The following is a 14,967-nucleotide window of genomic DNA, read 5'->3' as shown; positions in this document are numbered from 1 at the left end:
ATCCCAATCGCCAAGCAACATTTTGACCCCAAGCAACTACTCACTTTGTTCTTCCGTATGCAACCAACCGCGATAATTGTAATACTAATAACACACGCCTCAATCATCCAAGACAAGAATCAACAGTCCATTCTCACTTACGTAAACTTCACGATTAATCATCCCTCAATCATCAAAATGATTGTCTTCCATTGCTGCCTTCCATCTGCAACCTGACAAAAAAAGAAAAAGGCTATGGCGGTTTCTTTACATTCTTCTGTAGGGTTCCGATCTGGTTTCCGTCGGAATTTGAACTTTGTCTGGCCGGATTATAGTGCTTTGGCTGTCGGAGGAAGGGTTTTGAGGTTACGGGATCGTCAGTGTTTGACCGGTGGGTTTCGAGTTCGTTGCGGAGTTGAAGAAGGCAAGAGTGAAAGAAACGGTAATGAACTCTGCTTATGGTTTCTTCTGGTCCATGGTCTGCTCGGTTGCGGAGACAAGGAAAGAAAATATGGAAACCCTAACCTGTTATGATATTCCCATTGCAGGTAAGGAAGCTCCGGAGTCGTTGTTCGTTAAGGAAGTGAACAGAAGAGGCATGAAGACCTCTTCACTGCCTTCCGGCGGTGAAGAGGAGGATAGTGGAATTTCAAAGACAAATCTAGTGTCAACCGAGATTGAAAACAGCTTGTCCAATCAAAGGGAGCGTTCCATGGCATTGAACAGCGAAGGAATTGAGGTGAACTCATTTCGTTTTTGAAGCTAAAAATAATTTATTAAAGATGGTGATTTCTTGCTTTTCTTGCTCATATATTAGAGATTTGACACCTAGGTTTTTTCAATCCAGGGTCTCGTTCCCAGGGCTAAACTGCTGCTAGCAACCGGAGCGACTTTCTTCATTGGATTTTGGCCGATTGTTGTTGTAACCGTGGCATTCTTTTCTGCTCTCTACCTTGTAAGCTCCTTCTCGCCTCATACATCTTCCAATTAGCTTGGTTTTGCGCTTCTGTTAAGTTTTTATTCTTTTTTCTTGAATCTCTCAACGGATTACTAGGAATGCAATTTGAAATTTTAACTGGACGCTGCATGCTGGCGGAATTAAACTGTCAAAACTTTTAAATTTTGGCTTGCTATTGGCAGTACTTCGGCCCGAGTTTCATCCATGATTTCAGCAAGACACATACGGAACCATATTCATACATCGATCCGTCTACCCTCCTGGAAGATGAAAGGATTTCGTAGACTGAAGGATTTGTTTCATCTGCGCATCCAAATTTAAGAAATGATGGGTATTAAATTTTACAGCTGCCAAGTTGAATATTGCTCCTGTAAAACTGAAATCAGCACCATAAGGTGACTGATCCACCTGAATTTTATGCTTGGTCATCTCTATTTCATTCATCTTTGGTTCAATATGCACAGTGACAATTAGTTTAAGTTCATGGCATTTAGTCCCTTTGCCAGTGTCTTTTAAAAACACGTTTAGCTTTTAATCTCCCAGTGGGTGACGCTTAATTGGCTTTGGCTATAAACTCGCAGGTCCTGCGAAGGGGTTGGAGAAGAGCACCTCCTAAAGGAGACAGGTTCTCCTTTTAGAACCATGAGTTCTTCCCTGGCAATTTACACTTGTATATAATGTACTTCGATGATCAGCATGTAGGAAGAGGCATAGTGAAAGTTTTAGAACATCCTGACCACTCTTTGGCTGTATGGCAGTAAATAGATATGAGTAATGAAAATAAAGAACATCACGAATAGAAAATATTTAATCCAAAATGAATTGTATGTAAACCCTATGCTATAATATACAGTCATTCATGGTGCAAACCTTTATGCTGAAATTACCGCCTCATAGGCTCATACTCTACTCCATAAAATCCCTAAAATGTTTTTAAACGATTATTGATAAAAAAAAAAAAAAAAAATTATTTTAATTAAATGATAAACTAAAAGAAAAAAATAAAAATAAAAATAATTATTTAAATATTTTTACATTGAGATATTGACAAATATTAATACGTAAAGAGTTTAGCAAATAAACTTTTTTCTTTTAAGCGATTTAAATATTATAAAAAAAGGCGTATATAATTAATTTTTTTGTTAAAAATATTTATGATTTATTTATAAGTTTATATTTATATGTCATGATTTAATTATAAACATATTCAATAAAAAGTATGAAGTAATTAAATTTATTTGAGAATTAGATAATTAAAATTAATTCATTTATTAAAAAAGGAAAAGCTTCGGAAGATAAAATGAGTGGATAGATTGAAGTATATTAAATGAGGGCAACACTTGCCCTAGTGAAGCTGGACTTCTTTGTTTTGCAGGTAGGGATTTGGGTTCAAGCTACAGTTTAAAATTTTAACGGACCAACTATGATATTTCCCTTATAAAATCCCATTTTTTAATCCATGATTTGAAGTACTTCTGTTGGTTAAAGGATCTAATAAATAACCAAATTCAACCTAATCTAAAAATAAAAAATAAAATAAATAAAAGAGGGTACTTATCGAATTAATTAGCTAAGACGTCACAACCCATTGTCTTTAAAGTAGGAGCTGTCGTCCTCAAGGTTTTAACCTCGATGTAGTAAAGAATTGACATCCTACCTCTAGGATTCAACAGCTTAAAAATCTTGTCTTAGGTGCACACCAGGAAATTATAGCTCAAAATTCTTTGAATATAATTCCTCTGGCTAAGGAAAAAAAATGAGAGGATTGCAGAATGATGGGGATGCTGCAATTGGCTTGCAAATTGTGCCTCGGGTGTAGTATCAGTGCAGCCCCAGTGGCTGCAACACTGGATGAGTAAGGTCTGGAATGCAAGGCAACCCATTATTGTATAGTGACAACCTAGAGTGTGCCAATGCAATGCTACAAGAGAGTAGTAGATTCGAAAGGGCTCATTAGATAAGGCAATTGCGATGGATCGACCTCGAGTGCGACAGTCGGCTAATTTATGTCCCTAGCCACCTGAATTCTCACTAGAATGGGCAGGTGAGGCTCCCCCTTGGCTCTCCATAAGCTCTAAGGAAAATGACTCACTATAAGTACTTCCCCCCTTTTTTTTATTTTTTTTATAAATATATATATATATATATATATATAGAGAGAGAGAGAGAGAGAGAGAATTGAAAAAACAAACTTTTAATACTCTAAAATATAAACACTTCTATAGAATCTTCCTACACCTTTTAGCATTTATTATTCTAATGGTTAATGCTAAAAAGAAGTATTTTTCTCTTCACTTATTTTATCACATACAACTTTCTCAATTCCTTTCTATTACTTCCTTTCTAATTCTTTGTCACTTTCTTCTAATTTTTCCTCTTTTACATGCTTATACCATTTGTTTCAAAATTAAAATTTTTAAAATTTATTTTTATAAATTTTTTATCATATCAAAAGTCCCAAATCCTATAGCCAACTATATTGTTTTACTTTAAATTTTAACTTATTTAATATTTCTATTTTTTATAATTTATTTTAATTTATGAAGCAAATTGTTTCAAATATAGGAAGATTTTAATTTAAAAAAATTAAAAGCTTTATATAATAATCGAATATTATTAGCCATAGGGGTTACTTCTACGGAAAGAAATTTTTCAAAAAGAAGAAATAAACGTATTGGATATATCATCTAAGGAAAAGATATTTTAACTTACTACAAATAATAATCAATAAGTTTGCATTTCAGATAAAAAAGGAAAATAAATTTAAATAAAACCATATATAACATTGCATTTCAAAAGAAGGTCTAGGCTTGAAGTACGGGTACTTGAAATAGACATTTTGATAGTCTAAAATAGAGGAGTTTCATCAATACCTTCCAAGTTCCACCTCAAGCAGACGAGCAACAGCATTCCTAGCAGTCTCATTCAGATTCCAGAAAGACAAAATCATCGGCAGTCGAGCTTTAAAATGCTTATTTATTTGCATTACTCAACCGTCCAGACTGACAATTCAGCATCCTTTGCCATCAAGTCGCCAACTAGCTACTAAGACAGAAGCCGACTTGAAAACAGGTCAGAAAGAAAGCCACAGAATTACAAATACATGTCAAATATAGTATGAGAAACCCCTAAGTCATGCAACGGTGCTTGAAAAGGAGATCTTACGTTTTATGCATTATTACAATATGAAATTATCGATCCCAGAAATATTTGAAAGTATGCTAAGCAACACCATTGTAGATGATAAACATAATTACAAAAGGAATTAGATGATTAAACTCATCCACTTGACTGAAAATTTAATATGTTTGATGCAATATTGTGGAATCATCAAATAATTCATTCAATTATTTCAGAAAATTTTCTAATATTTGACTAATAGGAGTCACAAAATCAAATGGCTCTTTTCCAAATTCCAGATATTTTATCATTTGGAAGCTTTAAGATGAAAAATTAACTAGGGAATTTAAGATTGCAAATGATCTATTGGATCTTGCAGAAAAGGCTAGGCGATTCCCCAAAGGTTAAGTCAGTGCTTTCCTGCAAAAAGACTTAATGCATACAGAGTTCAGAATACCCCCTTCGTCCTGCCTTCGGCTCTTTTATAGGCTCTTGCAACTGCCCTTCAGTTCCTCAATTACACGCACAACCGTTAGGTATTAATGGAATAACGTATGCACATTAACTTTCCCAAAAACGCTTTTCAGGAACGGTAATGCTCACAAATGTGAGCTTGCTTTTGTCAGCCCCCCTTCAGGCACTCGCACTGTGTTTGGGCAAGGTCAACCGGAAGACCTGAGCGACTCTCGCTCCACATGGTTTCCCGTCCAGATGACTGCCTGGGTGAGGCCATTGTACCCACATGATCCATATGAAATGCAAAAATTGATGATCTAAAATGAAAATCGAGTTATTGGTAGGGAAAAAAATTCAACATAGTTGTTGAAAGATATATCATTTGTTACTCTGAGGTCTCCTTCTCGGTTTAAAATTCATCTGAGACACGCACATCATCGCTCTGAAATCCATAAAATTTTGAACTAAAGTTTTATTCAACTGGAAAAAATTCCTACACGGATGTATAAAGAAGGTTCCACTTGCCCAGATTGAGGCTTTGTTGTGCTGTTGAGTTTATATAAGTTAATAAAAAAACATTTGAAGTACACACATCATCTCCATCAAATCTAGAGCATCAGAAGCACTTTCCAAATGCCAGATCACTACATAATAATCATTAAAGAAAAGAAAATCACGATCCATGTCAAAACGCTTCTCGATATATTGCAAATCACAAGCAAAAATACAGATTCAAACATCACCAAGTTGAAACTTGAAACTTCTCTTAGCACAGTAGGTGTTGCAGTAGCTGCTTGGATACCGGTTATCAGTTTATTAGGAAAACTGAATATCATGGAATAAATTGTATCCTATTATATGATCTAACCAAGGAGGAGGAAAATGTTGGGATATATCGTGTATCGGGAGGGGTCGACACAATATTTCGTGGAGAAAAATCGAAGGAGAGATATTTCCATAAAAATCGTCAAAATATCAACGATATATCGGCTCAGGGAGATATATCGGCAATTTTTTTAAAAAATCGCCTTTGGTGGCAAAATATCGGCGATATATCGGAGATAAATCGCTGATTTTTTGGCGATATTTCCCTTCCTTCATGCAATGTGATTTGACGGCCCAAATTACACCCATGTTGATCCGATGGCTTAGATGTAATTCCAAAGGTAATATGGCGATCCAATGGCCAAATTGCTCCCAGTTTTTTATCCAACGTCCAAAATTGATTTTCAATGGTAAATTAACGTTCCAACGGCTATTTTGGGCCAAATTTCTTCTATAAATAGCCCAAATTTCATCTATTTCATCCATTTTTGCTTTCATTTTTCATTTGCTCTCTCATTACTCTAATTTTTATTAAGGTTGCTCAATTATTTAATCATTTTAAGGTATATTTGTTTTAAATTGTAATTAATTTTGTTTGCAATTGTAATTAATTCATGTATTTTTAATTAATTAGTATGTTTGCAAAATGGATGATTTAATGCTATTTTTACATTCAATTGTAATTAATTTTTATATTTTTATTGAATTAACTTAGGTTAATTTGATTATTTAATTATAAATTGATATGTTTATTTTATATGATTATTTGTGATTTATTTTCACATTTAGAATTAAATTAAATTAGTTAACTTAGCTAAATTATTTAATTAATTTAATTAACATGAACTAGTATATTTTGAATATGAAATATGTTTATTTAATGAATTTAATGTGTACAAATTATTGATATTTAATTAAATGAAGTATTTTATGTGACTTTATAATGAGAACAATTACAAAATTAACATTTCTTATAGATCGACATGATATAATTACATCTAATATCGCAAATTATATCATATGTATATCAAATTTTTCAATAAAATAACTTTAAAATGTCCGTTATACTTTTAATTATATTATTATGAGGTTTTCCTTACATTTCCATGAGTTTTTAACAATTTTAAGCCTACCGATATTTTTTTCCAAAATATCCGCCGATATATCTCCGATATATCCGTAAAATCGAAATACCGATATATCCGTGATTACCGATATTTTCATCCTTGGATCTAACTCAAATTTCCTTGATATTTCACTGTATATAAAAATAAATAAATATATAAGTAAGTAATTCAGATGAAACAGTCCAATTTAAACATGGTATGACCGGCTTTGAAGATGCAGCAAATGGAGTCATGGAAATCATTACAATGGCCATTAACAGTCTTTGTGTGTTCCTCATTTACATGTTTATAGCTATATCGACTAATTGTAGAGCAATTCAGGTCACCACTGTGGTTGTTGGAATGCCCCAGGTGTTACTTGATGTATGTTCAAATTTGGTTTTGTTGAAGTAATTAATAGAAAGCACGAGTATTTTCTTGATCTAGTTGATTCTATTTCCATTTCTGTACTTCAAGATTGGGGTGGCCCTAGCATAAGGAAAGATGATGGTGGTCTAGGAGATAAAGCTTTAGCACATACCATCATTTTTTCCTTTTCAAAATGAGTCCTTCATAAACCTTCCGTTTCATCATACCCATTAGATTAAAAACACACACACACACAACAAAACAACAATAGAAAAGACACCACTTTTTATTCCAACTCGATAAAAATATGGCACCAAAATGTCCAAAATCTATCCAAAACACAAGACATGGTTTCAAAAAATACTACTCTTATCAAATTTGGAAACACAATCAGATTCAAGAAAGCATGAATATGATCAAATGAAATCAAACAGCATTTAAGTTGCTCTAGAATTACCAATGTCAAAGGTTTGGCCCAATCTTCATGGTAATTATGATGATCTACAAAACAGTCGATCCTCCAAAGAGAACAACCAAAGCACCTGGATCCAAAACAAAAAGTTACTCCTGCTAATCAGCCAGAGTATGAACTAGAACACAGCCTAAACAGAAAACAAAGTGTCAAAAAGTTAGATATCTCAAAGCATATCTCAATATTTAGCAGAAACTTTTCCACCAAATTTTCAAAATATATCTCCATTTTTTTGTTTCCTAAACAACCTCCAAAGAAAATGGTATGTGACTAGTATTATGGTTGGGACTCCAACAAGAAATGGGAAATCATCAAGAACCAAATTACCCTAAAAAAACAGCACAATATTCCTCCCCAAATAAAGACTAACTGAAGGATAGCATAGAAAAGCAAATTAGAAGTGCAATAACATACCTTGGCAAATAAGCAGAAATGTGAGCAGATTGTAGTGCAACAATAAATAAGATTGTAGTATGACAATAGATAAAGATGAAGGGCGATGCTGTTAGATATAATATCTTGGATGATATAATCAAGCAGTGACAACTGGGGACAGCTAATGGCACCACTGGGCTGCAAAGTGTTGTATAATCGAGATGAAACAGGATTGGAAAACGGCTCATGTTAACCAATGGACAGTGTATGGTGCAGCAGCAGCAGCAGCCGCTGGTGGTTTGATGTCCCTGTTATATTTACTGAGGCCCAGTTTCACAGTCACCAATGACTTAATGATAACCAGGATGGAGATGTTGCTTGCACTGGTGCTTGCCAAAAATGACAGAGAAAAGAGGATGGTTGTCAGAAATTGAAAGAGAAGCTTTTGCTGCAGGTTCAACAGAAATGGGTTTCCAATTTTTCTTCTGTTTAGGAGTGTTCAAAGAAATAGCTGCTAAAAAACAAAAAACATAAAGCCAATACATCTCCATGGTCCTTTGGCCAGCAAATTTTTTTCTGGATTATGAAGAGAATGCCGCTAAAATCTAACTTCATGTGTAATGTCCAGAAATGGGTAATGTCCCACATATGTACAAATGGATAAGAAGCTCTACTAATCTAACTTCATTATTGTGAAAAGAGGCGACCTTAATAACCCAACTTCAATTCTATAGCTTATGTTTTTCTTCACTGGATTTCAAGAGATACAGGAACACCAAAAACATAAAGCCAATATACAAGGCAGAGTTGCTAAAAAAAATACTGAACACTTCACAATTGAACTGAAGCATAGCTGCCACGTAAATGGTGGAGAAAGAAAACTGGAGACAAGTCATTTTGTTTCATATGGTCATTCCATTTACTCTAATTCTAGTTGTATGTTAAATTTACACTCGGTTGTATCAAATGGATTGACATGACAATAATTGTTCTAAATGCCTCCAAGTGAAACAAAAACTTGAAAAAAAAATAAAAATCATTCAGAACCACGAATCTCATTAATTGTAGAAAGCAGCACTTCATCCCCCACAATGGTTCGTAACTGTTTCAAGAAAGTACCTTTGGGCAGCTTGCCATCCTGTAATAAACCGCATGAAATGCAATCCTTGTGAGCCACTATTAATTTGAAAAAATTCTTCTACATTGTAATGATATTTACCTTGTATGTTTTGCACCAAGACTCCAATTCCTGAACTTTTTCAGAAGGAAGCAAAATCTCCAACTTGGAAAACAATTTCACAACAAATGCATTTGACGAATATGGAACCCACTTCAGAAATGCTAACGGTCTCATTTGTCCTAACAGATAACAACTGGAAATATTAGTTTCCAAAAAGTAATACAGATATTTTCAAAGTAGAAACAATCAAATAGAACCATATCCACCTGATGCATTATGGGAAGACTTGTAGCTCACAACACACTGGGGAAGAATGTGAGTGTTCATATTGGCCCACTTTACCACATACCAAGTAGGATTCTCAATATTATCCACACCAGTGTCAAAATTCACACTAGAAGGAAGCGGTCCATCCTCAACCATTTCAACATTACCCAATATTACTCGGCACAGTAATACATGCTTTTCTTCATTATCATCTGCCTCGGACATCATAGCACTAAAATACAAATCAACCATCAAATCAAATTCATAAAACCCAAAACCATTGTCACCAAATTAAAAATCAAATCCAAATGAAATATATAACCACCTTATATGCGGTAAACGCACAGAAGACAGGTATATACCAAACCCATGTGGTTCAGATCCATCAATCTGGCTCCGCACCCCAAAGCCATATGTTAAAATGCTGGCTACGGTTTTGGCCGACGTCCCATGCCAAGCAAATGTGGTATTGCAGATCCCTTGGGCAGCCTTTGTCCTCTCCATCTGCTTATGAAAAACATCCCACCGTGCTTTTTCCAGAGGACCCTTCCACGTACACTGATGAATTGCGGTTACTCTCACAGCTGGATCAGTGTCTTTTAACCGAGACAAAAAGAACTTCTCGGCCATTGCATACGGTCTGCCTCCTTTTTTCATCAATTTCACGTTCGGCCACTTACACGTCTCTGAATCACATGTTGTTTGAATACGCTGTCGTTTTGATACAGCTTCTTGATCATTTGAATTCCACCGTCTTGACACAGCTTCTCGATTAGTTGACGAATTTCCCTCGCTTTCTTCCTGAGATTCCAATCTCTCCCTCTTCCTCTTCCCAAAGTATTCACCGGATCTTATTTTACTCTTCGTATTCAGATTTTCCGATCCATCGGCAGCCTCTTCGCTAACGAATAATTTCGGAAAGAAACACTTCCCATTCGCATCAATCCAAGCAATCGATCTTCCCTTACCCGTCAAGATATCGATCTGCAACATTCTCAGAAAATCGAAACGATACTCTGAGCCATCGATCGAAACATCCATCGTAGTCTTGCGCTCCAAGAAACCCGGTCTCACATTCTCCAACACCTGGCTTGGGAAATCAACCCAGGAACCATCTCTATAGAACATGAATCTTGATGGAACACCGCTGCGTTCGAAGTTGACCTGGTTCTGAACCTCCAGATGAGAGGAACAACAATCCTGAACATAATCCTTGCATCGGATTCTAGGATTTGGAGGGACCACAGCACCGATTCTGGGAACATTGATCTTCGGTCTACTGATTTCAGATGGCAAAATCGAAGCCATGGCTCCTCCGATCTCGTGCACAATATCAGAAAACCCCCATCGAAGCAATCACTGCATTGACGTGAAAATTGTCTAAGGATAGACCCGACAACAAGAACGGACGAGAGCCGATGGTACAAAAATCAAGAAACCCAACGCTCTTCTTATAGCTGTCAGTGTTTAAGATCCCTTCACAGCAATACCGCCTGCCAAATTATTTACAAACGAAATTACGCAAGTGCCATTCGCTTGAAAAAGACCCATTGCAACCTATTAATATAGAAAATAGAAACTGGAAAAAATGAAAAATCCATTCTAATAGCGTGTCTATTTTGGTCATTGAGGATACCTGACCCTAAAGTAACTTGCGGTTTAAGCTACCGCCAATTAATGACGGTGATAGAGATTGGCATTGGGCTTGGCTGTTGCTTTGGCCCAAAGAAATTTTGCGTTAAAGTCTTCATCTCCCTTGCTTTCTTTCCACGAGTTGACGTCTGATTTTGGAACCTTGCAATTTTCAATTCCTTATGCGTGGTGATACCTACCAAAAGAACGGCTCATAATTCTTTATATTATTTTAATAAAAAATTAAAATAAAGTAAGGAAGAAACGAAGAAATTTTTCTAAAGTCCTCTTTTCCTCTCCCTTAGAAAGTAATACCTTACTTACTGAAATGTATAATGGAATTCACACTCTTTGACAGTTGACTTCATAATTTTGATGCAAAATTATTTTGGATTTTTTTTAAAAGAAAAATTAGTTAAACCCATATCATTAATTTATGTTTGAATTAAGATTGAATTGATTTTTAGTATTATCAAACTAATCTTAAAGAAGTTTCCTTTGATTTAAATGATTGGTTGGATTTGAGTGAATTTAAATTTTAAATTTAATTTATTTTTAAAAATATTTAAAATCAAACCAGGCTTATATTTTATAACCAAAATATAATATAAAACATTTAAAAATTAATTTAACATTTTATACCAACGAAATATAGTCTAAAACTACATATATCAAAAAATTAAAAATTATTAAATATTAAAAAAATTATAAATCAAATGAGATAAAAGTCATGAAAATTATTTTTTGGGTCAAAATAAAAACTCGTGAGACTCATATTTCATTGATAAGGTTTTCAAAATATTGGAATTGTCAAGTAATGTTGCATGGAACCTAAAGGGTTGACTCTTGGAGGCTTGTTGCCCAAGTAGTTGACCAAGTGATAATCTAGGTTACAGACTCACACGGATTGAACCCAGGAGCTGATCACGCAATCGTTCATTCAACCAACTTGCCTTTGTAATAGTCACCTACCACATCAACTCGAAACTCCAATTGAAGCTCTTGAAGTTGAAAATCATTCACATCGTTTTCATCCTAAACTAGTGGCAATCTTGAGAAAAGTCATTGTTGGCCTTTGAGATAGTGAGTTGTAGTTAGGTGTGTGTGAATATTAAGAAGCTTATAAAGGTGGGTTAGAATCGTGAATCAAAGTATAAATTTATTACTTAAATTAATTAAAGTAGATATTAGTTATTTGATTATACATTTAATAGATTTTAATTTAAATTTAGAAAACTATCTTAATACTTAAAAGTAAAGTAAGGTGATAGGTTATACTTTAATAACTTAAAGTCGATTTAATTCATTCAGTAAATGAAATTTCTTTTAAGAAAATTAAAAAATTAAAAATTAAAATAGGAAATAAACCCGATGTTGATGAGTGATAATGGTAAATGAAATTTTATATGAGACAATGTCGTAGATGATGCTAATGTAGGGAATCCTTGGATATCTCAATTTCCAATCCTACATTGCTTATGATACATATTACTAGTCCTATGACTCTCTAGATTTAATTGTAGTGAGAAGATATGAAAATAAAAACCATAAGTTTAGAGACAATGAAGATCATACTTGTGATATGGATGTTTTTAGATCAATTACAATTCGTTGAAGTTGTGTAGAATAAATTGTAGGTCTCACCAATTAAGTAACTTTTTGCCTGATCACTGTTTCTTCTAGATATAGGCACTAAAAAAGGTAGTTATTTCTTTAGAAAGGGAGGTTAAAGTTTTTTTTTGGAATTTCAAAGTAAATAACATAAACTAAAACTTTAAACCCTTAAAAGAGGGTTTATATAAGCTTTCTTACGAACTTAAGTGACTTAAACCTAAATTAGATTTGAGTCACTTGATCTAACCCACTTGGGTTTGAATTAATTAATTAGTCTCGTTACACTTCAACTAATGAATTAGCCCAATTTAGAAAGACCTTTCATATAAACCTAGTGCAACTTTTTTATTTTTATCAACATGTCCTTATGGACACATATGAATTAAAACATAAAAAAATACTCTTAAACTCGTGTCACCATGAATTGGGAGTTTAAACGAGGACCACTATGACCCATAGAAAAATATTGACTCCCTTCAAATCTAATTTTAAAGTTGACTTAACTTCTCACAATACAAAATAAATTGCACTACGATATCCTATGAGATTACAACAAAACACAACTTGAATTTGTAACCTAAGCCACTACATGCAACCTTCTCATGAACTAATGTTTATAATCTAATGGGATATATGTTATCAACCTCTCAATCTAACATCTTCAATCATTGAATTATATATTATTCTCTAATGTGATCAACTAACATATTATAATTCACAAAAACATAAGTCGAATTCTACTAAAAAAATTACTGCAACTACATATTCCATGAACACATGTTCTTGGGATCACTTGAGGAAAAAACACTGTCTTAATCCCATGAGATGATATCATGGTGCCTCCATTGAAATTACTCATTGTCACAACCTCATCAATAGACTTAATTCATAGGGAATATATAACTACCTTAGGATCTCATTCATGAGTCAAAGTTTTTTGATAATTTCAACAAAAGTTTAATATCCTATCACGGTTGAGAGTTTATGCAATATAATAGTTTGGTAAATCATGACTATCCTAAAATCAATATTATGATTTATTGTAGATCTTATAAAATGTGCAACCATATACATTATAGTACTCATCATAGGAAACTTATCTCGAAAGCTAAGACTAATCATTCTTCTAATTAGAAGACAAAACACTGCAAATTCAAATGAATTACTTAAATCCATAAACCAGTTATGAATTAATTATTTACTTGTAAGGAACTCATGATTTAAATATTTTGTATTACTCTTAATGCATTTAAATCATGTACAATGCAATAAATGCCAAACTTGAATGGTCAATATATGTAATGCATAAATGAGATAGACAAAGGAGAATCGAAATCATAATATAAATATTAATAAATTTTATTTATTATTACATCATGTCATTTTTTTAAGGACATTATACGAACAACCGAATAAAGATAGATATTGTTAAATAAAATTTGGATTACTTTTATTCACCTCTTCTAATATTCTAGTTAAATACACATAACTCTATTAGTTTGAAATTTTATTAAATATCTTCCTTATATATTTTTATTTGTTATTTTTACTAACCTCCTTTATAACTCAAAATAAAGCAAATATTTGACAAAATTTCAAACTAATAAAATTAAGTGTATTTAGTCAAAATACAAAGGAAGGTGAGTGAATTTAGCTTAATAACTTTTTTATTTAGAATGGTATTGTAGATGATAGATGAAATTTGAAGATGATAGTAAATGACCACCATGAGTAAAAAATATATCATTGCATTAGCACTAGGAAATTGTGGTTGTGTAAAAAGGATATGATTGCATTAATTGTATGAAATTGTGAGTTTTATTTCAGGTAGGTAAAAGACTCTGAATCTCTTTACTTGAAAATTAAATAATTATTCATGTGTTATATTTTGAAAATAAGAAAATTTTAGAAACCTTTTATATAAAATATAAATAATTATTAGAGATCTGCAATTAAGAAATCATAACTTTAAAAGTTGTTTTAAAAAAAGTTAGATACAAAAAAAAAATGTTTACTATTTGTAATTTAAAAATTTTAAAGTAAATTTGAAAGATACAATATAAATTTATAGTTTTTGTACAAAATATTTTATATTTTTATATAATTTTTTTTACTTTGTTTTTAATTTGATTAAATAGAGAAAAAAACACTTATGTTATATTGTTACCAATGAAAAAAATGAAAAAAGAAGAGTCATCATGCTGCTAGTCAATGACCATCAATAACGAAACCAACTAAGAATCAAGAGAGGCACATGCCCTCCCTTAAAATGACAAAAACACCTCATAACTATCACTAACAGAGCCAACTAAGAACCAGGAGGAGCACATGTCACCCCTAAAAAAAACACGCAATGACTATCATTGATGGATCTAGTTAAGGACCAGAAAGGGCACATCCCCCTCATTTAAAAAAATTGCAATAGGGGTTTTGAACTCTTAACCTTATGTTTAAAGGGAAAAATTGTTTTCTACTATAGTATATGTCATTGTTCCTTCCCTTAAAATAATTATTCTATTTGTGCCCCCTCTTAAAGCACATTCCTAGCTCCACCACTAAAAAAAAAATAAAAAAATAGAAGATGAAAATGAGAAAGGAAGGGAAAGAAGAAATA

General features: G+C 33.1%; 2 protein-coding genes across 9 annotated transcripts; one reads left to right on the top strand and one right to left on the bottom strand.

The window, feature by feature from the left end:
- Positions 1-82: 82 nt before the first annotated feature.
- LOC117905879 lies at positions 83-1,380 on the top strand. Of its 2 annotated transcripts, none has more exons than XM_034818748.1 (4): positions 83-421; positions 528-718; positions 827-934; positions 1,034-1,111. In XM_034818748.1, the coding sequence occupies exons 1-4, from the start codon at positions 235-237 to the stop codon at positions 1,052-1,054; spliced, it is 507 nt and encodes a 168-aa protein (XP_034674639.1). In that variant the 5' UTR covers positions 83-234; the 3' UTR covers positions 1,055-1,111. The 2 variants fall into 2 exon arrangements, with proteins under 2 accessions (XP_034674639.1, XP_034674638.1); XM_034818747.1 differs by lacking the exon at positions 1,034-1,111 and adding an exon at positions 1,120-1,380 and having other exon boundaries at positions 91-421.
- Positions 1,381-1,382: 2 nt separating this feature from the next.
- Positions 1,383-10,552, bottom strand: LOC117905878 (probable inactive poly [ADP-ribose] polymerase SRO1). Of its 7 annotated transcripts, XR_004649741.1 has the most exons (7): positions 9,433-10,552; positions 9,107-9,339; positions 8,880-9,019; positions 8,780-8,798; positions 7,271-7,355; positions 3,811-5,157; positions 1,383-1,684 (listed from the first exon to the last, which is right to left on the bottom strand). XR_004649741.1 is itself a non-coding variant. In XM_034818744.1 (6 exons), exons 1-5 carry the CDS (start codon positions 10,413-10,415, stop codon positions 7,315-7,317), a joined length of 1,416 nt encoding a protein of 471 aa, XP_034674635.1. In that variant the 5' UTR covers positions 10,416-10,552; the 3' UTR covers positions 3,626-5,157; positions 7,271-7,314. The 7 variants fall into 7 exon arrangements, 5 of the variants coding, with proteins under 5 accessions (XP_034674635.1, XP_034674636.1, XP_034674637.1 ...); XM_034818744.1 differs by lacking the exon at positions 1,383-1,684 and having other exon boundaries at positions 3,626-5,157; XM_034818745.1 differs by lacking the exon at positions 1,383-1,684 and having other exon boundaries at positions 3,659-4,760.
- Positions 10,553-14,967: the final 4,415 nt, after the last annotated feature.

This window comes from Vitis riparia, chromosome 18 (genome assembly GCF_004353265.1).
Source record: "Vitis riparia cultivar Riparia Gloire de Montpellier isolate 1030 chromosome 18, EGFV_Vit.rip_1.0, whole genome shotgun sequence".
NCBI classification, from domain to species: Eukaryota; Viridiplantae; Streptophyta; class Magnoliopsida; order Vitales; family Vitaceae; genus Vitis; species Vitis riparia.
The sequence above is the reverse complement of the archived record's forward strand: the minus strand, read 5'-3'. Positions and strand labels throughout refer to the sequence as shown.